At 39.0% G+C, this 26,771-nt stretch overlaps 6 protein-coding genes across 9 annotated transcripts; 2 read left to right on the forward strand and 4 right to left on the reverse strand.

The window, feature by feature from the left end:
* Nucleotides 1–702: 702 nt before the first annotated feature.
* On the reverse strand, nt 703–7,451 carry LOC141843195 (QWRF motif-containing protein 2-like). 2 transcript variants are annotated; one of them, XM_074731247.1, is made up of 6 exons: nt 6,114–7,451; nt 3,428–3,547; nt 1,913–2,029; nt 1,733–1,822; nt 1,123–1,230; nt 703–1,045 (listed from the first exon to the last, which is right to left on the reverse strand). In XM_074731247.1, the coding sequence occupies exons 1-6, from the start codon at nt 7,449–7,451 to the stop codon at nt 983–985; spliced, it is 1,836 nt and encodes a 611-aa protein (XP_074587348.1). In that variant the 3' UTR covers nt 703–982. The 2 variants fall into 2 exon arrangements, with proteins under 2 accessions (XP_074587348.1, XP_074587340.1); XM_074731239.1 differs by lacking the exon at nt 703–1,045 and having other exon boundaries at nt 1,051–1,230.
* Nucleotides 7,452–9,823: 2,372 nt separating this feature from the next.
* Nucleotides 9,824–12,175, reverse strand: LOC141824351 (uncharacterized; the record flags this gene model as incomplete). Its single annotated transcript, XM_074711625.1, has 5 exons — nt 9,824–10,024; nt 11,415–11,500; nt 11,664–11,774; nt 11,936–12,069; nt 12,126–12,175. Coding segments are annotated over 5 exons (582 nt in total), but the record flags the coding sequence as incomplete, so codon positions are not given.
* A 75-nt stretch (nt 12,176–12,250) lies between these two features.
* LOC141844192 (uncharacterized) lies at nt 12,251–13,336 on the forward strand. The gene is made up of 4 exons (XM_074732226.1): nt 12,251–12,330; nt 12,419–12,549; nt 12,822–12,947; nt 13,038–13,336. The coding sequence occupies exons 1-4, from the start codon at nt 12,298–12,300 to the stop codon at nt 13,174–13,176; spliced, it is 429 nt and encodes a 142-aa protein (XP_074588327.1). The 5' UTR covers nt 12,251–12,297; the 3' UTR covers nt 13,177–13,336.
* A 2,990-nt stretch (nt 13,337–16,326) lies between these two features.
* Nucleotides 16,327–17,852, forward strand: LOC141845636 (uncharacterized). Of its 2 annotated transcripts, none has more exons than XM_074733699.1 (3): nt 16,327–16,526; nt 17,089–17,275; nt 17,381–17,852. In XM_074733699.1, exons 2-3 carry the CDS (start codon nt 17,189–17,191, stop codon nt 17,822–17,824), a joined length of 531 nt encoding a protein of 176 aa, XP_074589800.1. In that variant the 5' UTR covers nt 16,327–16,526; nt 17,089–17,188; the 3' UTR covers nt 17,825–17,852. The 2 variants fall into 2 exon arrangements, with proteins under 2 accessions (XP_074589800.1, XP_074589805.1); XM_074733704.1 differs by having other exon boundaries at nt 17,178–17,275.
* Nucleotides 17,853–18,037: 185 nt separating this feature from the next.
* LOC141837938 (BTB/POZ domain-containing protein SR1IP1) lies at nt 18,038–21,018 on the reverse strand. The gene is made up of 5 exons (XM_074725308.1): nt 20,664–21,018; nt 20,395–20,464; nt 19,445–20,071; nt 18,819–19,358; nt 18,038–18,725 (listed from the first exon to the last, which is right to left on the reverse strand). The coding sequence occupies exons 1-5, from the start codon at nt 20,756–20,758 to the stop codon at nt 18,216–18,218; spliced, it is 1,842 nt and encodes a 613-aa protein (XP_074581409.1). The 5' UTR covers nt 20,759–21,018; the 3' UTR covers nt 18,038–18,215.
* Nucleotides 21,019–22,932: 1,914 nt separating this feature from the next.
* Nucleotides 22,933–26,532, reverse strand: LOC141841243 (ubiquitin-NEDD8-like protein RUB2). 2 transcript variants are annotated; one of them, XM_074729400.1, is made up of 3 exons: nt 26,331–26,532; nt 25,708–25,967; nt 22,933–23,214 (listed from the first exon to the last, which is right to left on the reverse strand). In XM_074729400.1, the coding sequence occupies exons 1-3, from the start codon at nt 26,421–26,423 to the stop codon at nt 23,196–23,198; spliced, it is 372 nt and encodes a 123-aa protein (XP_074585501.1). In that variant the 5' UTR covers nt 26,424–26,532; the 3' UTR covers nt 22,933–23,195. The 2 variants fall into 2 exon arrangements, with proteins under 2 accessions (XP_074585501.1, XP_074585494.1); XM_074729393.1 differs by having other exon boundaries at nt 22,933–23,228; nt 26,331–26,530.
* Nucleotides 26,533–26,771: the final 239 nt, after the last annotated feature.

The following is a 26,771-nucleotide window of genomic DNA, read 5'->3' on the forward strand; positions in this document are numbered from 1 at the left end:
TATTTCTCTTTTTGATGTGCTAATTTAGAATTATTCATTTTAATCACTATGAACATTTTTAAGTTATTAATTTATTCACTTCTAAACGACTGATCAACTAGGAGCCAAGAGGCCAACTTGATTAGCTGATTTAGTTTATTTTTCAGTTAAAAAACATTCCATTTAGTTTAGAACAGAGCCAATCAATGTGACTCAAGGCCATGCTTCAGTGGAATCTATGTCGGTTGTATTAGGCCAATCAATTTGGAGATGTAAGGTTGAGGGTGTCGACGTTTAGTTTACATGGTTACCTAGTAGATGACTGTTACATTTCCAAATTCCATATTAACAGGGAAAGCAGAAAAACGTTTAACAGGAAAAAAACAGAGGAAACGAATAGAAGAAATTTGCCTATATTTTTTCTTTCTCCCAACAGAAAAGAATTGGCAATAAAAGAGACCTGACTAGGAGTCTGCCACACACAAGACATTTCCTTTTCTTCAGAGTGGCATCCAATTCCACTACCATGATCACACGGGAACAATGAGTAGCAGATATCAAAGACAATATGATCAAAAACCTTTTGTTAAAGATTGCGATGATGTTGAAAATGATATACTTAGCTAGCCAATAATGGCGTTTCAAGATGAGTAAATGACCCACTGCTCCATTGTAGTTCAAAGTGTCAATACTTCCAGGCAAAAACAAATAAACAAACAAACAAACAAACAAAAAATGCTCGCTTTAACCAAGCAGTGCATTGTATATGTACATGAACTTTTCTTTGATTGTGGTAAGAAGAGCATGAGCATGATCATGACTGAAAAAGGCTATGAATCCCTGGTTACAATACAGATGGAGGTGGGAAATGACAGAAAAAATATGCAAATCAGACACGTAAAACACTAGCTTTTTATTTCATGGCAATCATTCGGGTTAGAAAAAGGAAGAGCTTACTGTGATGTTAGTGATCACAAGTTTGCTGAGGGAACCTTCTATGTGCTTACAATTGGCTGGCTTTTCTTTTTAGCTGTACTAGATGCCCTTGCAGGCTGCATTGCTTTACCTGTTTCACAAATTCATATAAAAGTTAGGGAACTTAAACATGAAATTCATTGGGGGAAAAAAAGGAGTGAGACTTGCATGCATAGCTGCCGCTGTGGACAAGAGATTTCTTGATTGATCAAGTAGTGCACTTTCCTGTGCCGCCAATTTAGTAATGTCAGATAACAAGATACTAGTTCCTTGTACCTGTAAAGAGGCATTTGCTGACAAATTACACCATGTTTATCCCAACTAGCCTCACAAATTTTGTATATAGTGAATTTGCAAGAAAGAGTTTGAGTTTGATGTCAATGAGGTGCACAATGGATACCATGAGCAAAAGAACACTGTTCAAGATTTTGAGACTCCATCAGGTACGTCAGTCCTAGTAGAAAATCCTAAATTGTGATGTGGAAGAAAGACTTAATCATACATGTGAATCAGCAGATAGCTTAATTCAAGAATTCTCTCATTTATCATAATTCTTAATAGCAGTTAACTGAACCTTGGATTTGTTTACACATATATTCCATTCAATGGTTTTGGTTTTCTGAACAAAAACTGAAGAACATTCCAAAACACAACCGCAAACATCAAAAGCAACTGTAGAAGAAAAGATAACAATCAAGTCTAAAGTAGATGCAAGGTGATCACAATCAAGACCAAAGTAGATGCAATATGACAAGAATAAAGTTGTAGAGATAATCACCTTTGATAATAGGGAGCATATTGAGGATCCCATTGCTTGCATCATATCAACTGCTGAACCAACAGTGTCCTTAAGTTCGAGGATGTCCATCTGTGAAGCAAGACAATTATATTCAGCAAAGTAAACATATCTATCCAACTGATTATGTTTGTTGATATGTAAAATCAGATAAATACAAACCTTGGCACCACTAACAATGGGTAGGCGGACAGTGCTAGCTTTTAATGCCTCAATTGCTCCCAACAATAAACTTGAATGCTCTCTGTCAATGAGTGACCATTCTTCCAGATAGGCCAACTACTTTTACAAAGTTGGGCGTGAGTTCATAGAACTGAATAAATAGCTAAACATATAGGAAATACATGACATAGTTGCAAGTCTCGCGGAAAAGGAAAAGATTTCTAAGAATTCTTGAGCTCCCTAAAGAGTTGACAACAGCTAAGGAAATATAATAATCTATACCATGTTGTACACTCATTGGATGGGTCCCAACTTGCTCAATGATTGTTATTAGCAGTATAAACGTATCATAAGGTTATTGTTTGCAGGTAGTGATTTCTTATTTTGAGCTCATTTCATGATGTATAATTGTTGTTTATCTTATTATCATTTATCAGAGTGCTTGATCTGCTCAGTTTTCCTTGATGATGTTTTTCGTTGCTACTGCAGGATCACAAGTGGAAGTCATTTTGGGTTCAGGTGAGTTAAGATTGCAGTGTATTTTGTATATTGTTTATTATTATTATTTCCATTGTCATTTATTTCTTATCTATGCAGTTAGAGTTCTTGTCCTTTATATTTCAATCATTCATATCACTTCCACTTATTGCCAGTAGAGTAAGGAACTTGTGTTTAATCGTTCATTAGTTCATCTGTCATGAGTAATGTAAGTAATTTTTGGTTAATTATGCAAGTTCGATTTTTCTTATGGATTCTCATTGTGAAAACTTAAAAAAAAGTTAATTAGAAATCTTTACATCTTGTTCTATTTGGAATGGTTGATTGACTGAGTAGGTGGTGAGCTAAATTGTCATTTGCCATCATGGATGTCATGTCCTGCCTATGGCTGTGGAGACCCACTTGGGATGTGACAGGATCAATACAAATTTGGATTTGCAGGTTTAGCAAAAATTAGATAAATATGGTTCTATTGTCAGAGATGGACCGATTGTGGCTTGAATCAATACTAATCAAGAAACTCCGGTGAACATCCAAGCTGGAATTGTTTCACAATAGCCTGAAGCAACTTAACATTGATTACTTTTTCAACAAATGAGAAAATCTTTTCATAATACTAGATTGGATAATGATAGATCTAGCAACTTTTCTATAAATATATCTAACTGCAATCAGTTAATTATTTTGTCCCAAAATATTCCTCATGTATTTTCTAATTATAAACTAAGAGGGGAATATATCTTGTTTGCTTCCATCATAACAATGCAACCTTGAATCTAAACTATAGTTTGATAAGTGGACAGCAAAAATATCTTATGACATAACTGTACATAATGCTAATAGTCAGGTTCTTAAATAACTAAAAATTATAATAGACCATGTTAAAACTAATTGAAAGCACCAAATATGATCACAAAATCATGATCAGAATCCAAATACATTATAAATAGACATATGCTGACAGATTCGAATAGACATTTCAAAAACAAAGAGAAACTAAGTTAAAGATAGATGTACTTGTTCTTTAAAGATGGAAGCCAGCTTTAAATTTTGTGTCAGAAGTTGTAGCTTGATCCTTTTAGTAGTAATAGAATCACGCAACTCTGAGGTTGTTGTCCAAGCATTGTATATATCTTTCTGTAAAGATCAAATGAGAGCATTAGCTAATAAAGCACAAAGTATGTAGATTTGACACTCCATAACAATTTGGAAGATTAGCGTAAATTGTTAATAGAAAGTCATGTTCATCCATTTCCGATTCCTTTTGCCTAAGCCATGAAACACTGTCCCTTTACACATTATATTAGTTAATGGATCTCTCTCTCTCTCTCTCTCTCTCTCTCATTTTTTGGATTCTTTATACACATGATAAATAAACATAAACATAGATTAAATCAATCATCTTATTCACATTTAGTCTATCCCTATATATATTAAATCGTCTTGAACTAAACTAGCTTGGTCTAAGAGAGTGACTTGAATAATAATACACAATGCATATTCATATGTGAAGTAGTGAAACAATGCATACAAATACGTGAGCAGTGATCTATTGCATGTCCTGCTTTTTTAAGATAATGAGAGTTTGTGTGTGGGTTGTGAATCTCTTGGCAATTATGAAACCAAAGCTCTAGGTTATGTTGGGACCTAAATGCAGAAACTGAGTATGAGGGCGGCAACTCAGTGAACCTAGGCCTCTGAACCTTCATCATTTGCAGGGGATCCTTGACACAATGCTTGTGACATGTGCCTCAAGAAAATGCCAATTACATAGGTAGGTGTATCATGGACAAGATAATTAGTGTGTCATCACTTATGAGACTAGGCTTTGCATACAATGAGTCGGGAACTCTATAGTTCCCATGCGGTTAGAGCTTGGTCATGGCAAATATTCTATCAGAGAAATCATTTATGCTGTGCAGCTGAATAATGAACTTATTGTGCATCAACGTGAATATTTTGTTCAACAAGGACAAGCACTAGTATTGAGCAAACTACTTGGTGGCTTCTTAGCCTCTGAACACAAACATCATCCATTAGGTTTTTGTATCCAGTTTGTGTTGTATGTGGCTGGATGAAGATGATTTGTATACAAGTCAGGTAAATTGTAATGCTCCAATCAATCTTATTCATCCAGTATTGGGGCCATGCTTTGTATACTAGATGAGTTACAATTCACTTTCATTGCTAATTAATGAATACTCTCTTTATAGATAAACCCACAAGGTTTTTGACTTGGGTGGTGACAACAACTGAACAAGAATCTTGCTTTAAAAGTATTTTTAAATTTTGTTATCCATTGTACCCTAGCTATAAGCTCCTGAAATAGAATAATCATGAGCCTTTCTTCCTCACTATTTAATTTGACCAAATAGCCTCTTTAGTATCATTTAGAATTGCTAGAAACACCCTAGAAATTAATAGGCTATATGCAATCATAGCCTCTTAGCTCCTATGACCAGATCTCTTTTTGCCCTGACCACAGTTGTTAATTTCTGTAAATTTTGCATCACAACTTTTCTTGGAAGGAACTTCAAAAGATTATTTTGACACATCCATATCACACTTGCGATCTTCCTAAGACTCCGCAATTTCCAGCTTACTATTATTGTACCCTCTCATTTTCTTAGGATGCAAAAAACAGTAGTCCATCTTTAGCATCTCCACACTGCTAAAGTTTCAAGCCATGTGTATTTATGACAACTATTCAGCTACATACATTTACACAGCCAATGCAAAACACATAGCTATTAAATGGCGACCCCTTGCAGTTTATTTTAAATTGTTTTCAGAAAGAAAGTTCATAACATTTAGCCACATTTCCAGTTTGGATGGGCTTATATAGCGACACTGATATAGCAATTTAGCTTCAATATCTATAGGGAAGCCATGTCTTTGATACAATGGCAGAACCTCCCCTTCTGCTTCCATATAAAAATCCGAATATTTGCTTTCCTGTCCATGACTGCCATTTGTTTTCTCTCACCCAATGCCGTTACCCCAAAGTCTCTAGCATAAACACCGTCCACACACCCTTCAACGCCCCTTACCCTACACTAGGTGTGGTGTGGTGCCCACAACCTTTTTCTAATCCACCACAGTATATAAACACAGTATATAAACAATCCCTCTCAACATGCAGCTTAGATAGCTGAGTGATCAGTGTTCTCTCATCTATTCTCAATATTCACATTGGTTGATTTTGTCTGCCTCAAATGGTCAACCTGAGCTTTTTGTTGCTCTTCCACAGCTTCATAGAATATAAAAACCCTTGGAATCAAATTAGAAACAACTAACTACACTAGGAGATCAAAAGCACAACTACAAAAGAACAGTACACAACTAAGTTCACAAGCATGTTTTACAGAAAGGACACATGAAAAATTGGGGGTATTATGCTAAGATTCTTATAATCATTTAAGGCTGCAAGTAATGAAAATGACTAATAAAATCTGGTCTTTTGGTCAATAAATTTCAAGGGAAAACTACATTCATTCTGAAAATCATATGACTGGATGGAGGCCAAAGATAATGTAGTGGAATAGAGAACTTATTTTGAAGAGTAAGTAAATTTCTTTTCAGAAATCTTAAACAATTAACGAATGCATGACATCTATGACGTTCCACGAGGTAGGTAACACAAATAACTCCAATAAAAACTATCAAAGATATACAGGTAACTAATCGTAAGAATAGTTATTACCTCTATAGTTAATTTCTGTAGTATCAGTGCAGCATTGGCCCTGGCATTAATGCATCGCCACTGTAAATGTCGGTTATCAAGCAGCCTCAACAAGTGAGCCTCCTCAATCCGGTTCTCCCCTTTCTTTGCCCTGCGCACTTCAGCAGCAAAGCTTATAATGGAAGGTGCATTGCCCGCAGGAGCAATTGGTGAGGTACTCGTTGCTACATTAGTCTGTGCCCGTAGAGAGCTAGACATGCCCCTTGATGCCACGATCTTACTAGGTGAAGGTGGTCTCATGGGTCCCCGAAGTGGTGAAGAAGTTGAACTTGGACAAGACAAGGGGCTATCAGACAATTTCTTTGTCCCACTCCACTTCGGCGCCCCCGGCTTTGAATTTGGCGAAGGGGAACAAGGCTCTGGGTACTGACGCAGCTGGCTGTTCATTTCTTGCCTATACCTGGCTGGTACACTGATCCCACGGGAAGTCACCTTTGCCCTTGAAAGAACACTGAACTCAGGTGTACCAGAATTACTCCCAGAGGAAACACTGTCGGTATCGGATGAAACTGAGAGATCACCCCCATCAAACGATATCCTCCTTGAACTATCGTCGAACAACATCGACTGGTGGAGCAACCTGACGGTGGCCAAGATCGGTTCTTTTTTCTCGGAGGAACAGCTCGAGCTCCTCATCAACGAATTCGGTGGCTGGGCTCGAGAGGCGGGCCATCGGTGGTGGCTATCAAAGGGCCTTGAGTTCTCCAAATGATCACCGGTCTTCGCTGCAGCAGAAACGGTGGCAACAGGTCGCCGCCGTTCCGGCGTGGGGGTGCTAGGGGAGACGGTCTTGGCGCGGCTGGTCTGGTAGAAGAAAGATTCACCCTGGAACGAGACAGAAAGGCTCCGTGTCGTCGTGCAGAGAGTGCTGGCGGCTACGGAAGGTTCGGCCTCCCTCGGCACGCCACGGCCTGCAGGCGTGGAAGGTCGAGCCCGATCCGCGGAGCAAGATCGCTTCTGGGAGCTGGATTGGCGCAATGCCGGCGGCGTCGACGGCCGGGAGTTCGCGAACGGCGACGGAAAACGCCGAGAGCTCGACGACGAGCTCGAAGAAGAGAAGTTACTGGTGGCAGAATACGAAGTAGAATTCGAAGAGGCGGAGGAGGAACTAAAAGAGGAGATATTGCGGGACCCGATCTCCTTGGTACGAGGCCGTCTCACCGCGCCACCAGCATTGTCCTTCTCCGAGGGGATCAAGGGCAGGCGATAAGGAATCTGCGGATCTTGGCGACCTGGAGAAGGAGAGCTGCTCTTGCGGGGCTTCGTAGGGTTCCGGGTGGCGGCTGCAGCAGCCACCATGGATCTAGTCGCAGATCTCGCTCGATCTCCCTCTCCCTTCTCGAATTACAGCGACCAGAAGCCAAGGAGGAAAGGGTGGGTCGGTCACATCACCCGGCGGAGCACCAGACCGTCGTCTTCACACTCCCTGGAGCAGCAGCCAGCACGATGAGGAAGAGAACGAGAGTGTGCGAGGCGAGAGAGAGAGAGAGGCTTTGCCTTTGCCTTTGCATTTGTATCTGCCCCTCAAAGATTAAATTTGTTCTCTCTCTCTGTCTAGCACAAAACACGCAGTACATTGGTAAGCTTTTATTAGTGTGGTGTTGCTGCTAAGCAATGCAAGGCTTTGGCCGCGTTGCCAAGATAAAGACCAAACCAGAGTGTCTCTCACTACCCAGGAATTAGGCAGTTTTTTTAGCCGTTAAGTGAACTGAGATTGCACTCCGGACACACTAGAAATGAGGCATAATACAAAAGGCAACACAGAACAGAATGACACCAGTGAACGACACACGAAAGAAAGAAAGAAAGACCAAGTTCGTTCGACCAAATCCTTTATTGGTCCACTTACTAGTTAGTATTGGTTGGAACATAAAAACGGACTGTTCACTATTTATCGATTTGTGTATAGAGGTCAAGCAGTAGTTGAGGCAGTTGATTGTCTTCTCATCACGCTGCTCCGTTTAGGATTTTTCAACTAATAATTGGACTCCCTTTTAAGTCAGCAATAAATACTTGTCTTGCAGGGGTTGCATTTCTAGCAGAGCTCAGTGATTAAATTCGAGAAGGACATTGTGGCTGATCTCCAAGTCATTTGCAACCAAATCTAAAGGGGGGTTGTCAAGATTCCATCATTAAAAAATGTAGCTAGGATTAGGTGTGTTAGATTGTTGTTTTCAGCTCCATTAACTAGCATTGCTTAGCTTGCAAATGCAGCTAAAACTGAGCAAAAGCTTGAGTGAGTAATTAAGTAGATTATTTTCTTTTTCAATAAAATTTAAAACTTAATGTTTTTTTAAAATATATATATATAATAAATCAATCTTCATCATTTGTTGTTGCCTGGCACATGCAGAAACTTTTGTTTATCTTGAATGAATGGAAAAATATGCTACAATGTGACAGTGGATGGATCACTCTTTTCAACTTACACTAGTATATTTCTTGATTTTTCTTGAGTGGAAAAAAAACTAGACGTTGACTTTCGAGCTCACCGAGGAGATCTCCACAAATGAGGGCACGAGGCTCGATCATTGACCGAGGCTGACCTCTCGCATCTACCATCCCAAACCGTTGTCGGTGATCGAATCTTAAAACACAAGCATTTCATTGTCAATGACTGATAATCTTACACTAGAAAATTAGTTAGCTCGTGAATTATTGAAGTGTCTGTTCTTCGATCGTCGTGTTAACTGAAAAAGGATGAATGCTAACTCAAAAGGCATCTCAACCATCGTACTGCTGCTTCAGGACTTCAATAAAATAAAGAGCCAGTACGCCACTCAGTGTATTAGATTAAGATCGCAGAGTTAAAAACACTAGTCATTTCCATACAACATCATAGTTGTATAAAGCAAACCTCTTCTCAATATTTTTTTTTTCAGAAGAAAAGGATTGCTATATACAGCAGCAATAATCAGAAGAAAAAAAAGTTCTCTGAAGTGTCTTCATTCCAGCGAGAGTTGTGCCACTCTGTGAACATTCCACCACCATTAACTTTTGGCCTCCAATCTTATCCTCTTTACAGGTTGGTACAGTTCATCCACCTTCCCTACTCTCCCTCCTTTTCTTAGGAGACATCCAACTGCCATTATGACGTGTGGTCTCAAGCACCACAGGGAAAACCTTTTGTTTCTCTATGGAATTTCACTTTCTCTGAATCTTGATTTTTTTTTTCTTTTTATGAAATGTTGCATAATTTCTGTTTGTCGCTAGTCCAGTGCGATATTTAGTTTCATTAATAAACTAAAATAAAATATAAAAAGAGATTAAATCCAGTGACGAAGAAGATTTATATAGTTATCCTCAATTAGTTTCTTCGACCAGAAGGTTCTGAAGAAAGGTCACATAGTAAAAATTGTCTCAAAAATTAAGCAATAGCAGATCATTTCTGACACTGCATCTTAAAGCTTGATGAAGCAACCAAATAGTGCATGAAAATTTCCAGGCCAACTTTATAATTAGCGTAGGGCACTAGTTATACAAAGCAAAGTTTAACATGGCCACCGATGTCCAGCACAGGCACTTGCAATTTTACAGATATAAGCATCAAGAACTGAACGAGAATATTATTACAAATCTGCGGATTAGTCTACTACACTAGCATTTTGCACGTGGTTTGTCCTAACTAGAGAAAAAGTAAGACCCAGCAAGTTCAGATTACACATTTAGCTTCATGGGGATCCATTCTTAGGGTGGAAGGGTTGTGGAGGCGGCACAGATCTTGGGATGTATGGCATAAGAGGAGTTCCATGTTCAATTGGACCATGATCAATGGTTGCTCTTGAACTTGGAGGTGTACCACGATAATCAGCTTTGTTGATGCTTGCTAGATCTCTATAATTTCTGATATTGATGGTGAGGTATCTGTTAACCTGTGAAAATAGGTAGCTAGTCAGTAACACAAACAAGATAAGAGAATGTCTGACGATAATGGGAATAAATGTATGCACTAAGGTGTCGTGCTCAATCTACATTGATGAACTGACCGAGAAGTTTCAAGTTTGCAGGTTAAACTAATGCAAAAAAAAAAAAAAAAAAAAAAAGACAGAAGATTCTTTCACAGTAGTTCTATCATGACGGGAGGTGCAAAGTTTCTAAAATGTTGTTATTGAGAGGTGATAAACAAAAAGGAATTTGAAAATTCTTCAGTCAAATCAGGTTAAGTCATGCAAAAAGGTACATTCGCTTGTCATATACCAAACTAGAATTTCATAATACAATATTTTCACTAGTAAAATCTCTTCTTCTTCTTCTTCTTCTTCTCTTTTGGCAAAACTCATCAAGCAAGAACTGCGGTCATCATATGAAATAGAATGGCTTGCTAAGTTTTATCAGTTGACAATGCATCAATGAGCTTATCTGTGTTAAAGACTATCAAAGTACTGTACAATCCAAAAGCTTAATTATTAAGAGAGGATTCATTATGTTTTAATGCTTTAACAGATTATGAGGCGTCATAAAAGAGTAGATATTGCAATGTTAATTGTGCAAAAGATCAACACAAAAACTGGGGTAATATCAACACACAAGTTAGGGGTTCAACTGTTGACCTGCTTTGGCACCACATTAGCCATTCGACTAGGTCACCGACAATCAAGAAAACATAGAGAAGGCACAAGTCCATGAGTTTAATTATAGTTTAACTACTTAGGATTATATAGGAGTTCAAGGGCTATGCATTTATGTGATGGAGATATAGTGAAGAACCTATAGCTCAAGTAGTTAATGTCTTTTATTTTTTAATAGTCGATGAGTGGAGTACCAGTTGAGAGGTTTGAAACCCACAATTTAAATTACCCTAATAATTTTCATCAACAACCTATTTTTAGATTAGGTAGTTGGCTAGCTGCTATTGTTTTATAAGCATGTGTTCCATTTTGGGAATCTTATGAAAGCACGTCTGCCCTTTGATACATTTGAAAATAGGGTGCCCACTTTGGAATTTTGGAAACCTAAGTGAACCCTTTGGTAAAAGGCTTATTTTTTTCATGGAAGATTTTAGTTTCAAACCTCGCTTTATCACTTACCTTCCAAAGAAAGGAAGTCGCTTTCGGCTTTGGTTAGGTAATAGAATGCATGTGAATTTGTATACTGATGAGTTAATTCAGAAAAATGATGATTTTGTAGAACCAGCTAAATTAGCTCAGTTTTTCTGTTGTACAAGTCATGCGGACCTCTATAGTAGTTCTTAGTAGCCTGGAAAAATTAAGGCAAACAATGCACAAGAATGTAATCAATAATGTCGACACTGCATTCACTTACCTTGTGTTTCCTGTTACTGAATACGGTCATGGTACTTCTACCATGCGCAGGGATAACTATTACAGTTCCATTAGTCAATGTCGGACCTGAGACTCCACAATGACAATGCTGTTAATCAAAGAACTATCTTGTCCTTCTTAAGACCACAATGAAATATGAATTGCATGAACGTAAGAAAAAAAAAACTACACTTAAAATGACACCAGAGCTAAAGAAGGAAAAAATAACATTTGAAGGAAGGAAGCATACCTGCGGCATTGAAAATCATAGTTGTGAAGAAAAGGAATGCAAATAAAGCGCCAGACGCCAGTATCATAGCAAGGAGGCTCGAAGATCTCATCTGCCAACCAATTTCTTCCCCTATAGCGCAAAGAAAAAGGGAACGAAGAACAATCCCTAAATAGCCAAGGAACCCATGAAGCCTGGGATTTAGGGACGAAAGAGGCAGACAAACAACTGAAGCAGGGATTTCAAAAAAAAAAACCATCGTAGTTGGCTCCCATGCGCTCCTCCATCACTACCTGGCAGAGACACGGAGAACCCGAGGGCGATTAAATGCGAGAGCGTCGGGAGGCGCGCTTGCTTCGGGCAGTGATGAAAGGCATGCACTTGCGAAAGACTGAAACACAGCGCTACACTACAACAGTAAGATTGAGAGAGCACGTCGTGGTTCCATATCGCCGCACTGCAACACTGAGCACAGCAGCAGCCATGGCGTTGGCCAATGGCAATGGGTGCTCGAATGGGCCGACCGTCGTGTTTCAGCCCAATGCTATTACTTGATTCGCATGGTCCGGCCCGATAATAGTCCGACTCCGACGACATGTTGGCGTCGAGGGTACTCACAGACGGTTCGGTTTTCCCTTCTTCGAATCGAGCCACCATGGCGGCGGAGGGCAGCTCGTCGTCGGGAACCGTAAGAGATCTACCTTCTTATCTTTGCAATCCATTGTGCTAGTACCCGGTTGATCCTTGTGATTGATTGGTGTATTTCTGATCCTTAGGTCAAGGTGGACGAGGAAGAGTTCTTTGGCGCCGAATCCGGCTGGGTCGAGGCTCGAACGACCTGCGACCATCTGCCATCGTTGTGCTCCGACCTGTCCCAAATTCCTCTTCCGGATTCCCCCTGCACTAGGTTTGCCTCTTCATCAACTTATGTATATCTGATTCGAGTTTCTTTTTTTTCCCCGACTGCAAATTGGCATACTACGGTTCCATGTAGCTGGAGATCAAGATGAATCAAGGTAGGAGATAAACCCTAACGATTTTAGAAGTTTTGTAAGGCCCTTCCTCGATTTGAATGGTTCGCTATGTCTAAGTTCTATCACCTGTTCGTAATAATGTCTCCGAAACATCATTTAGTTAACATGATGATGGATATAACTGGTTGTGTTAAGGAAATTTCAGGTGCCATCACCCTGCCGAAAACTGGCTGTGTTTGAGCTGCAAAGATGTTTTCTGCAGTCGTTTTATCAACAAGCACATGGTGAACCATCACCAAGAAACTGGGCACTGCCTTGCTTTGAGTTTCAGGTTTCATAAATTGCCCTCTTACTCTTACTCCATGGGCTGATCAACTTCAAGTGAGTGCCTGTTTAATGCTTTGTGATTAACATCTGGCAGTGATCTATCAGTTTGGTGCTTCAACTGTGATGCATATCTGGATGTTCAGATGATCAGACAACTACGACCAGTTTATGAAGTTGCCCATCTGCTAAAATTCGGCGAGCGGCCTTCTTTCCGGGCATTGGAGATCCTGTAGTCACTGAAAGATCTTCTGCTAGCAGCTAAAATTTTTAACTTTTAAGCCAAGCTCTCTTCTGTTATTGATCAGTGCGTTGCTTCTTCAACATGATGCTAAACTTTGAATTTTGCTTTAGGAAATAAGTGGGATTATGCTGATATTTTTTCTGAAGAGAAAATTGATACACTAGTTTTTACAGGAAAACAAATGCAGTGATAATCTGTTTATTTGTGATCGCAAGTTATCCAAATTCTACTTCTTGTGTGATCGAATGATTTGTCTTTCAGAGAAATCAAAAATTCTGAAATAAGAGTATTTTGAATGTTAATTAATTTGCAACTCCATGCTTGAACTTCTGCTCTTTTACTGAGCTGCAAAGAAAAGGATGAAATCAACTTTATCTTTTTTATAAAATTTAAATTAAATCAACAAATTACTGAATCTATTTTATAAAATCATTTATAGATGCCCATCTCGAACTCTAATTCTATGTACATGGAGAACAAACAAGTCTGAAATAAACAGGTTCGAGAATCAATCCAGTGTGGATAAAGAGGCATCACCTCAACAACATAAGCATGAACACGTGGAGATCTATGCCAACATGTGTGTGGCCGGCGAATCTACCATTACTTTATCAATATCTCTCTCTTAGGACACCCATTGGGCCCCTCCACGGCATCCACCCGACAAGATAAGAGATAGCATTCATCATGTGATGTCTTACTCCTCGCTACACGACAAATGTCTTCGTCCCTTTTATTCGTTTGTTTTTTTTCTTTAAAGGAGACGTAGAAATTACCCAGTAATTACTAATTAATGTGACATAATTGTTTTCAAATTAATCACTTTAAGGTGGCTTCAAAGGTAGTTGTGCCCAATAACGTTGATGTGCGAGTTTCATTATACTTAAATATAGAATTTGGGATTTAGACATTGATTTAGTTCATATATAACTGATTCATAAGAAGAATAAAATGCAATTAATAAGTCAATTATTTGTCACATAATGCGCCAACTATCACATCGGGAGGGATAGAGGAGAGAGGGCCTCATAACCCACTTGCTAAAGTGCCAATACAAAATATGGAAGCAACTAAATACATCAATCAATTATCGATTTTTTTGTTGTTGTAAAGTAGACATCTTTTACATGTTTAACCGGTAAATATTTAATCTCAGCCGGCCATTTGATATAATAAATTAAAGTGGCAATAGTATTTGGATGCGATTAAACTTTACGGCTAGAGAACATAATTAACGCATTACCCTTCCACTTGTCGCCAATCACCAATCTTGCTTGATGATGTATAGGGGTGATTTAGTTTGAAATACAATTATTTAATTTGGCATGATCAAATTGACCCTTTATTTATTTATTTTTTTAACTACTTTGATAGGTTCCACTAAAGCATTAGTTGCTTTAAAATTGCATGAATCTTAGAATTGATATTAAATAGGTGGAAGTGATGACTGATGTGGTGGTGGGTGAGCTCCATCACATCGAGCTACGTTCACTTTGGTGGGGCCAAGTAAAATGGACGGTGAGGACGTCTTGATATATTATCATAATCGATTGCATAATTTTATCAATTACTTTACTTTATTTGTTTTAAAAAAAATTAATATTTCTAGAGTTATACAATGTTATTCGTTAATAAGTTGTTGTCGTGTCGTCGTCTCCATCAACACTAATTCAGTAGTTTTCGCATATTAGATATGAGTCCAAAAAAGATTGTTTGATATATGTAAAAGACCCTTTATGAAAAAGGAGTGACTCTCGAGCTCCATCTTCATCAGCAAGGTTGAAAGTGACAGAGTTGTCTTCTTGAGAGATGAATCATGCATGCGGCCTCATCAGCATCTACCTTTACTTCATCATCCTCTCTGAAACTAATTAATGTGATGGGCTCTTGTATTAAGTAATTCTAACGTAGTCAATGCCACTAGCAGAACGAATATTCATTTATTGAAGGTAGAGACGTCTTGGACTCTTCTAGGGATGAATATTTTAAAGGTAAATTTTATTTTGCAGGCGAATTAGGAAGAAGATTGTCTATGTTCAAGATTGATCTGGTGAAAGAGTTTAAAATATACAAAGATATTTGACTTGCGTTTTAAACTTAGAAATCTGATCAATCAAGAGAAAAGAGGAGGACAATTCAAGATAAGTGATCCCAATATAATTTGACTGATTTCAATTAAAGGACTGACGGTTTCTTTTACAAGGTGAAGGGATTCCCCCAAGCCTAATATCTTCATCATGGTGATCCCGTTCAAATTTGTAGAACACTAGATTCAGTTTCATGTTTAAAACTCTGCTTCTGAATCAGTGAAAGATGAACAAAATTAGTTCCAATTCTTTCTCCAGACTCGATCATAATCCTGTCAGGAACTATGCCACCTTGAAGAATAATTCCATGTCTAAGAATGAAACCGAGAGTTATCCAGTTAAGCCCCCACATGCGTTGTCGACAATTCATAGAAACACACAAGTCACTCATCCCCATGATCATGTCCTCCACTTTTTTTTAAGCCTTTTGGATCTTGTAAACTCGACAATTCATTCTTTGATTGGATTAGTACAGCAAGGACAAAATCAGACCTTTTCCTCCTTGGAAGAAATGTAAGAAGGAACAGCCTTTCTATCATCTTTCATTCATTAATGATGCACACACCTCTCATGTGATAATATCCTTGGACAGTTGGATTCATATTTTTAAGCAAAAGGCATGATCTAAGACTTTTTTGTGTTTGTTGGCCTAATTGAAGCTAATACTGGAGGCAAATTATTGTCTGAACAAGTAGCAAATAATCCAACTCCTGTTTCAGATCTGAAGCCATTAAGAATTCAAGAATTCTTCTCAAAGCATAATGTCATCTCACTTATTTCCTAAATTATCAAGTAATAAAGACACTTATTAAAATACATGCTGAGACAACTGTTGATTTAATGATTTTTTTTGCAGTCCAGGATCCATGTGATGTACCATGGCAGATTTAGCTGGTGTTTCGATTATTGGTTTGTTTATTTATTTATTTTGGGGTAGTCCTGTAGTTTTCCCTTGTTTATTTTATTATTATTTATCCTTCCCTGGCACTGTCGAGGCATCTTTTCCCTTGATATATACTTGAACTGCACTTGCCAAGGCATTGGGATTTGTTTGGCATGCTCATGTCATGAGCAACTAATAAAATATTCTGGTGAGAGACTGAGGAGAATCTTCAAATCCTACATCTGCCTTGGCGGATTGAGCATGTTCAGGTTATCACCCCAAGCAAGTTTTGGATTCAGGTTGTGAAAGAAGAACAGAATTCTGCCAACGTCGATAAGAAAGTTGTCTAGGAGTGAAGGTGACAGGACGCAGGTGAGGATTGTCTCCTCCAATTCTGGATGCAACTTTTGTGTTCTTGAGTTGTTCTTCAGATTGCTCTTCCTTTTTTTGGGGGAGGCTTTTAGCTATTAAAACTATCAGTTTACTCAATTCTCTCCCGAGGGAACTTTTTGCTTTTCAAGATGCAACTTTTCTTGCCTGTTTCGGAGTAGGAAGAAATGAGGGATCTTGCAAAATTAAGCTACTTTTCTTTTGAGGAATATAATCTCCTTTCTTTAATTTACAGATCGTTTTAGTTCTCAAATGGACAAATTACTTGAGGGGATTGTTTGATTGCTAAAGTTTCTCAAGGATCTGCCACAAATAGATCGATACTGATGATAGATAACCACCTAAAAAAGAAAAATCTTGATGAGAAGTAAGAAAATTGATTTAAAAATTCCTGTTTTCCCTTTTCGAAGTTAGTCAATTTCATATACAGTTGGATTCTGTATTACGAAGTTTAGAAGATCAAAGGTTTAGGTGATTAGTTGACACCATCTTACCTTATAGCCACCAACATTGATAGTTGACTGCCAATCTGAAACTTATACAGAAGTCAACTGCTCTTGGCATCATTTCTTGGAAGAATAGCCGAGAATCAGAAAAACATCCAAACTAATTCAAGTAGCCGACCTCAATCAGATACAAGGACGATGGAGGGATTCATCGATCAGTATGAGAAAGAACACATGTCAATGAAAATGGTGATGCTGAAGCAGGAAGAGACTTTTAGACAACAGGTAGGACAAGTTCTCTCACCTCTGATCGATGTAGTAATCGTAAAATTTGAGATTTTCTTATTCATCTAAAATTTGAGATTTTCTTTATTCATCTACCTGATCCAGGTCCAGGAGCTCCATCGCTTGTATCGAACTCAGAAGATGTTGATGAGAGATGCAAAACTAGATCGAGAATCCTGGAAGCCACTTCACAGTAACTCAAGCCTGAGAACACTTGAAGACAACGAAGAACTGAAGTTTGATGCTGATGAAGAGAGTGACCTGGAGTTGACGCTTGCCACAGGAAGCTACGGAACTCAAAGGAAGAAGACAAGTGCATCAAACACTTCAGAATCAGGATCGAGTTTTTCTTCTTCACCGCGTGAATCAGGGTCTGTGAAGCACCAAAACTGTGACTGGGCAATGCCAGATGACTCCACAAGGATCGGAGGTGGAAGAAAGGGCACAGTGTTCAAGATTGAGCAAATGAGACATGATGGATTACAGCAGCCTTCTTGGTTCTTTTCATGTAATAAGCAACATGACATGGTAGCTTCTTTTGGATTGTAATAATAATACCACCATATTCAAACTCTCATATCTGCCTGATTAAACCTTTTATATCTAACTTGAAAGTAGATAATAGTCAAGAGCTAGTAGGTTCTATAATCCACAGAAAAGTATGATAATTTGGGGCGACTCACTACAAACTTGGTCCTCGAGTGACTGGAGAATCCTTTGATGTTTGTTTCGTGCGAGTTTTGTTGAAGAACAGAGTATATCTTCACCATAATTTATATACGTATTCACCTTGTAAGCATTATTCTTTACAGATGAAAGTATCTGATCTATAATTTACAGCAAGATCCTGATAGAAATGAGAGGAGGAAGAGGATACATTTATTTAACACAAGAATAAAAGGATGATCGCACACTACTGAAAAATAAAGAAGCCGCAAATTTAAGAGATGGAGTGCCTCCGATCTTTCGGTGGCTTTGTTCGGGCCTTGCCGGATAAAGACTTGGCGCCGTCGGCACCGGAAAAGGGGTAGAGGCGCCCAAGCTTCTTCGACAGAGAATTCATGAACGTCTTCTTCGGCAATGGCGGCTTGTCGGCCGGCGCCATCTTCCTCGGTTGCATCTCCGAGTCCTTCATATGCATTTTCATCCTCAGCAGCTGCATTCGCAGGTCGTCGTTCTCCCTCTGCAACCGCCAGACCTCGTCGGTTCCGCCGCTGCGGCTGTACCCCGACCGGATCGACAGCGCGGGGGAATCGGCGCCGGTGAGGCTTCCGCTCATGCCGGTGGTATCTCTGATGCGCTGCTGCTCGGAGTAAAGGACTTGAACTACGGTCTGTACCGGGAGCCTGTCGTTCTGCGCCGCGTGGGCGCAAGCCTCCCTGGACAGCTTCTGGCAGTCCATCAAGCCGCAAATCTTCTTCCTTTCCGTATCCGTCAACGATGGATGAGCCTAGAGAGTTCAACAGAAAATGAGAAATGCAGCATCGACATCGATTTCTACAAGGATAGATTGGCCTTCTTCCGAAAGCTATAAATGAAATACCTTAAGGTATATATCAATTGCTCTGTACATGCCGTCTTCATTAATCCTCGCACGCTGCGGCACCAACTCCCCGAGACCAGTGAACCTCGCGATGGTCAAGTTGGGATCCGAAGCAATCTCCGTGAGGTAGCTCTCCATAAGCCGGCCGACCTTCTCCACGTCGCTGCGCGGCGGAGAAATGAAGTCGTCGTCGGTGTTGTAATCGGCGCGGCTAGCATTGGCCTCGTGCTCCAGGTAGTTGGTCAGTATTCTCTGCACCGTGTCGACGTCGAACGTTGAGTCGCCGTTGACGGTGAACGAAGGAATCAGTAGATCGTCCAGCACTGCATGACCCAGTTGCAGGCTCATCCTCTTCTCCAGGTCGAGCCGGCAGGCCACGGTGGTGTCCAGGAAAATGGATGCTCGCAAAAGCATTGACAGGAAGCTAACGGACATAGCATTCCTCTCCCTCGGCAAGAGATTCACCACTGTTTCTAGTATGATTCTCTTCTCGTGCTCCTGCTTGGGAGCGAATATCTTTCTTCCTCTCCCGAAGATGTCCTGCGTAATCAAGGCCAAGAATAGTAATTGTCTATGGAACGGAATTTGATTGAATTGAGAGATCTTTGAGAGGCAGATTAGCTCACCAAACCTCGCAGGGACTTCTGCGCATATAGCATGATCACCGGACCGATATCATACTGCCTGAACCCCCTTGCCTTCATCGCCATCAGTACTCGTTGAAATGTATCAATTCTGAGCACCGTCAGCTCCTCTGCCCACCAATCCACGATCGGCTTCGACTGTGACGACAAAGAAAACCCTTCTTGGAAATTGTCAGTAGTGGTCGACGACGAACCCAGCTGGCTCAGGCTCTCACTGCAGGCCATCAACGCCACCGCGTCGATGCACCGACTCACCAACTTCACCTTCTCCGACATGGGGAGAAGCTCCTCTGCTTTGTGGAGCACGGTGACTGCGGTCGAGAGACTCGTCAGTGCGACTTCTTCCAAGTAAGCCTCTGTCCTGGCAACTAGATTCCCGGCCGAGTATTCTTCCGTCATGTCCAGGTGATCGGCCGCGCACCGGAGCATGGCGATGTTGTCTGCATTGATCTCAAAGTTTATGCCATAACACTGATAACAGTACTTAACCACCAGTTCGAAAGCTTCGATGCCTCCGGGCATGTCTGGGATTTCGATCGTCGAGTTATTGGGATAATTGACCTCAGATATTAGCTTTTGGATATAACCACTTTTTGAGACCAGGGGGAACTACAAACACAAGTTATAATTCATCAACGACGTTCTCAAATCATCATCTTCTGCTTAGCGTTTCAGAACAGCCCTGTTTTAGAATTCACCTAAGAGTGTGTCTATTTAAGTAACAACAAAAGAAAATTCTTCATCTCCCAAGCGCGACTCTGTTTCATGTTCCTGTTTTTTTTCCGCTTAATCTATCTTAGTTTTCCTTTGGCCGGAACTTAATTTCTTCTAAACTAATAACTGGAAAAGGCAAGTCGACTATTTGTCAAGTGTGCGTAATTCAAATAATGTGCTCATCATACAGGATAAACTTGAGATTTAGATTCAACTACCTTGTGCAAGGGCAAAATAGCACCTCCCACCTTCACCTCTATGTCGCTTGGGATCTCTTGTGAATAAATCCTGGAGAAAGCAAGGGAAGGATAAAGAGAAACAAACAGGGAGTAGCCTGAAAGTAGATGATTAAATCTAGTGGAAGCAGGAAGACAACGAGTTGGTGGCAGCTCTACAAATACACAAAATTATAGAGTGGAAATATAATGGATGCATGAACCATAATAAAGAAGATACAGAGATCATGGAGATGGAAAGAGTCACATACCATTCGCTAGTTCTCTTCATGGAGGTGGAAAGCAGTTGCTTCCTTTTAGATATTGAAGGAGGTGGAGGCGCAGCTCCCTGATCAACTCCCAGCATTCCTGTGGTTGCAGCGTTCTTCCAACTCTTATCTGTATTGACTACGCCGCCTTGGTTTAAAAAAAAGGCAGCAAAAGAAGTGAACAGAATTGCATGAGAAGACTGGAGGAAATAGATGGGAGGAGGAACTGATGACACCAAAAGATGTGGTGAAGGTTTGATGGAAGAGCCCAAGCTCAATCTTGCTTCGTCACTTTGTCCTGCTTGGAATCAGAAATGCATTAATAATGCGTTAACACGTACGAATCCCTTTTGGAGTGAACAGCAATCATGGATTCGAGTAATAAATTGGTGTTAGAATCTTAGTTTCAGGCTTCAGCTTCCTTCCATCGTACGAGATCATCAAGGCAAAAAGTACTTGTGACAACGCATGAGAATGAGATGCACGTTAGATCAATAACTAGAAGATATATTACTTTGTATTGAGAGATATTGTTCTTCTCCACCTTCAAGTATGAATTATCAATAAATCTGCCTGTCAATGTCATTCCACGAGAAACAAGGGCAGTGGTGGAGCTTGGCTGCATCCAAATACGAGGTGCAGTGAAAGCTTTTGATAGATTAAGCAACTTTTAAACAAGTTGCATTTATCAAATAGGCAAGAGGTATAGGTTCAATTCACATGTCCTGTGTGTCGTGAGCAAACTAAAGAGATGTTAACAAAGGGATCGATTATTGATGGCAAGCGTGTGTTTTTTCAGCTACTTTAAAAACTAGTGTTCACTTAATTTCAGACATCGCGGCTGAAGAATTCAGTATGCTGATCATGGCAAGAAACAATAAGACAATCTTTCAGAAGCAGAGGATTTCAGCTACATCACAATCACTTGCTGAATTGTGTATTGTGTTGTTATTTCCCTTCTGCTAGATTGAGAAGCAAATAAACAAGATTCTAGTGAAGTTAAAAGGGATTTATCTATTTTAGGCTTTTAGTCAATTGCTATAACTCCATCTCCGTTGTAGATCAGATTTATCTGTGAGAAAGATCCGTTCCAGGGCCCACCTGATCTAATTGAGCTCCATCAGTTTGGATAGTAATCGGATTGCCGATAGCCACAGGTTCAAGGATATCAAAATGAACGACTGCTCCATAAAAGTCAAGGAAGATAAGCTATGAAAACGACGAGTCGTTTCAGTGAAAAAGAACCCAATGTAAACATAAAGAAACTGAAAATAATATAGAATTTACATGAGGCATTGAATTTAATAAAACTAGTGAAAGTAGACAGCGAATATAATTATAATAAAAGGGATAGCAAACCATAGTGTGAACTGCACGATAGAAGAGTAGAAACAGTAATGATGGTTGTTGGCTCTGTAATTGGTGGCGCTAGGACCACAAGTGGGCGTTTGTCGAACACAATAATGTAAGACTTCTTGTTCGGGTCCCTTTCTGGATCATCGTACAGAAGAAACAACTGTGTAGCAGTGAGGAAGTGGACTTGGCAACAGGTAGAGCTCGTGGACTGTCGATGTGGTGTTAATGGCATGGTCCTACAATCATACGGTAAGTAACAAACAACAATGGCAAACTGTTCTGACTGAATTATAAAAATATATTACAGCTCGAAATCAAGGCCTTTTCCAGACGTCCGCCTGGTTTCTCCTTAGAATCAAGGACATATCGCAGGCAAATAAACTTGATAAAGGCCCTCATGCTCTCCGTATGTTTAGGTGCGCAACCGTTCTTCGATACTTGCATCAATTCTTCCATATTACATACATTTATTTTATCATTATTATTACATATTAAACATGTCCAATACTGAAGAACTAATGCACCTAGAACCGCAAAACATTCCCTAAGCTCACAAAAATTGAGAAAATCAAAAGTATAAACGTATAGAACACAATAGAGATTAAATCACACCACAAATAGAAATCTGAAATTCCCCCGATTCATCTAAATTGCTAAGAATTTCATGTTTTAACATTCTCTTGTAGCAACACAATTTGATCGAGGAATAAAGTGCTAACTCAGAACAATGAAATCATAATTCAAAACCCATCAAGTTTTGTAAACACTGGAAAGAAAACAGAATGTCAAGTAGCAAAGAAGGGAAACATTGATAATTCCGTCGCAGGAGCACTGCAAACTATTGATAAGGGAAACATTTTGGTTTTTGATTGGCAAAGAGTTGAGTTCATAAAAATACTAGTCAGGAGTTCAAAAGTTGCAGAATATTTCATGATCTTCTGAATAGATGTTCTTTTTTATATATAATAAAAAGTCGTCAAATCAACCAGACCAACAATATCTGCTGTTAATAGCAACAATGTTCATTGCAGTTTTTGGAGTGTTGTAGAACATTTATGGAACGACAGTAGAATCACCCTGAGGACATAAAAAGAAAAGATAGAGTATCAACCACCCCTCAGAGCAAGCACGAGATGAAGAACAGAGCCGCCCTCAATGTTGTACTCCTTAGCAGTCTTATCATCGGCTAGCTGCTTGCCTGCATAGATCAGCCTGCATTTGAGTCCAATGCATGCCAGATTTTAGCCCAGAATACAATTTACATTAGTTATGCTCAATGGAAAAAGGATCCTTTGTGGGGAAAAAATTGAAAAAGAAGTGGCAACATAGAAATACCAAAGATTAGATAAAAGGCAAAATGATAGATCCAAGGTCCATTTCCATATAGCAGTGCCAAAATTATGAGCAAAAGAATCCGAAACAACCACCACGCTGAATAAAAAAATGTTAGATAAAAACAACTTTTAATTGGTAAGTTTCTGTCGAAATGGCAGAACATGTATTGGTTACCAAAAGGTGCTACAGAAGCGCACAAAAAAAAAAAAAACATTGAGAAGCTAGCTGCTGAATATAATACATTGAAGATTGCAGAAGACCATCATCTATGGGAAGAAGAATTACACTGCAGTACGACTAAAAGGGGGTCAAATTGAAATAACAACTAAACCAGTTTTCTGGATATTATTTTATTCCATAGAAATCACAGGGCCTGAGTAAATCTGAAACTTTTTGGTTCTTTGTAGTTTACTAAGACTACATAGTTTTTTTTTCCTTTTTCCCCAAAACAAACAATATGCACGTAACATTTCGAAACAAAGAAAACAGGTTAATCAAGAAAAATAGGCATGCAGTCACAGTATACATACAATTATAAATCAGAAAAAAAGTAATCATTCTTGTAGAAAAGAGTCCTGGAAAGACAATGTAGCATAAAGCAAGTCAAAAAAAAAATTACAGGAAGTCATTTGAACAAAAGTGATTGCAAATGAAAGCATTGATTCATTTCAAGGCAAAAAAAGGTAAACAAGGATCAAGATGCAGTTCAGATCACAAATGTGCAAGAGACAGAAATTAAAAGTTGGAGTATATGAAGAGCAAACAATCAATAGTAAATGAAGTTTTACGTGGAAATCAAGAAATCAAGATTATTATATTAGTAATTTATAATTCAAAACAAGTATACAACCAAATTAATAAGCTATGTGTCCCAGCTAATTGAGGTTGGTAGCATGAATCTTATCTTGCAATCAAGTCCTAAGATCCCAAAACAATAAGCTGTCCCTATGTAATATCTAAGTTCCTTAATCTCTTTCTATGACAAAAAGGACCTTTTTTGGTCTTCCTTTTTGCCCCAGACCAATTCACTAGTGAATCTATTTGTCATCTTTGAGCATATCTATACCATCTTTAAAATCCTATACAATAAGTCATAGCTCCAGATGAAAGGGAAAATAACCAGCAGACAGTGGCTGATGAGAAGTGCTATTGGCTGATGACATCGGTATATGCAAAACACCGCAGATTTGTTCAACATCAATACTGGTTTTGATGTTAGAACCATTAATTTCATTGTGCAGTATGTATATATACTCTTGTGTTGCTTCTGGGATGTAGTTTGATGAAGTGAGAAGCTTCATATACCAATTGTTTAAGGAAGAATAAATTTTCAAGTTTATACAGGTTGATTATGTAATATTATTACTAATTCGGGGAGATAGTGTATGCAATTAAGCTCCATGCGTATTGCATCACTTGGACTAAAGATTGTTCCAAACAAAATTATATCAACTACTTAATAATATAAATAAAGAATGTAAAGAAGAATGTATGTTTAATAACACAATGAAAGGAGAAAAAAGGATGCATACCTATCAACAAGGTCACACTCTAGATAAAGAGGAGGAACAAAGAGCTAAGCACTCTTGGAAGCTATGATGATGGTGGTAGCCCTAGCCAACCTTATTGTTGTTGTTTCAATAAAAATACAACGATAGGATGTTTTGTGGCAAGCTAGAAATAGATGTCAATATAAGGGCGATGTGCCTCGTATCAATAGGATGTTTGCCAAAGTGCGGATACATGTCTATCATTTTGTAGACATCTAAACATGTACAGCAGTTCTTGATGCTATAATATTTACCGTTCATCCAAAAATAATACAATAAAAGTTCATCTTGAAGAAAATTTATTACAATATAGCATAGACAAGATAAATGTCGAGGATCAGATGACTTTGCATGTATAAGTGGGCAATATAAGTAGCTACTGACTTAGATCTGAATGCAGACAAAGAAGCATATATCTATTAGTTAAAAAAGAATGGATGAGTCATTAAAAGTTCTAATGGCCACAAGAAATAATAGACTTTTGTATCCTAAAGAGAAGATAACAAAAGAGATGAGTGACAATGCATAGGACAAGGCTCAATAGCAGGAAGCACCATTACTTCCTGTTAATTGACATTTGCTACCTCCAACAATCAATAGTTGGTGTATCACAAACAACCAGTTATTTAGAAGAACTAAAATATATAACCCAATATACAAAAGTAAACAAAAAAAAGGAGAGTTTTGCCCTTTAAATTGATAAGCCAGTCATCTAACCAGGGCACGCAAAACCATTGTCGAAGGTTAGTTTAGAGAAAACGGGAAGGTAGAATCCAGAAATGCAAATATCAACCGATAAAAAACACCTTTGTTGTACAGGTGGAATCCCTTCTTTCTCTTCTACTCTCTCCTTGATCCTGTCAATTGTGTCGGTGGGCTCAATGTCAATCTCGATTTCCTTCCCCGTTAGTGTCTTCACTTTAATCATCATCCCGCCCCGAAGCCTGAGAACAAGGTGAAGAGTGGATTCTTTCTGAATGTTGTAATCAGCAAGGGTTCGGCCATCTTCCAGTTGTTTCCCAGCAAAGATCAACCTTTGCTGGTCCGGGGGTATCCCCTCCTTGTCCTGCAACGGAAGCAATCATCTTTCATCAAAGATCATGTCTGTCGATAAAGTAACAAACCTACGGTCTCTGTAAGAATAGGAAACCCACAAATCCTGATGATCGGAAGAAATAGTCATTGCAACGTAAAACCGAAAAAAAAATTAACAAATTGATAATTTTTAAAGAATTTACGAGCGCCTCGCGGCAGAAAATTAATTCCAAACGAAAGGCATGAGAAAACAAAAGCCCCAAATAACCTTTTAAGATGAGACGGAAAAGAAATGGAATGATGGAACACGAAGTAAAGACTCCAGTTAAAACCCTAGTCAGACCCTGGAACACATATCGTTGCATCGGAAGAAGACAAAGACGAACAGAAAGACCTGGATCTTTGCTTTGACGTTGTCAATGGTGTCGCTGCTCTCGACCTCGAGGGTGATTGTCTTCCCCGTAAGAGTTTTGACGAATATCTGCATCCTGCAACCCTAGTTGGTCTCTTTGAAGAGTTGAGACCTTGTTCGCTTCTGAAATGGAAGGAGGTCAATTAATAAAGCGGAAGAATACGATCGACCTGTTAGCGTAGAACGAACGCGTGACGGGAGAACAAATAATCAGAATAATAAATTTATGCAACATCTTAAAAACCGTCCTTTCTATTTTTTTAAAAAATAAAATGAGTATATATTTTTACCTTTTTCAAAAATTATAATTATTACATATCTTTAATTTTTTTCGTATTCATTTTCTTAATTCTTATTTGATTTCATATTATTTAATTTTTTACATTCACATATTGAATTTATACCTCAATTGAACGGATTTCA

The sequence above is a fragment of the Curcuma longa genome, chromosome 1, assembly GCF_044706935.1.
Source record: "Curcuma longa cultivar G26 ecotype Majalengka, Jawa Barat chromosome 1, ITB_CL_G26_1.1, whole genome shotgun sequence".
Taxonomy (NCBI): domain Eukaryota; kingdom Viridiplantae; phylum Streptophyta; class Magnoliopsida; order Zingiberales; family Zingiberaceae; genus Curcuma; species Curcuma longa.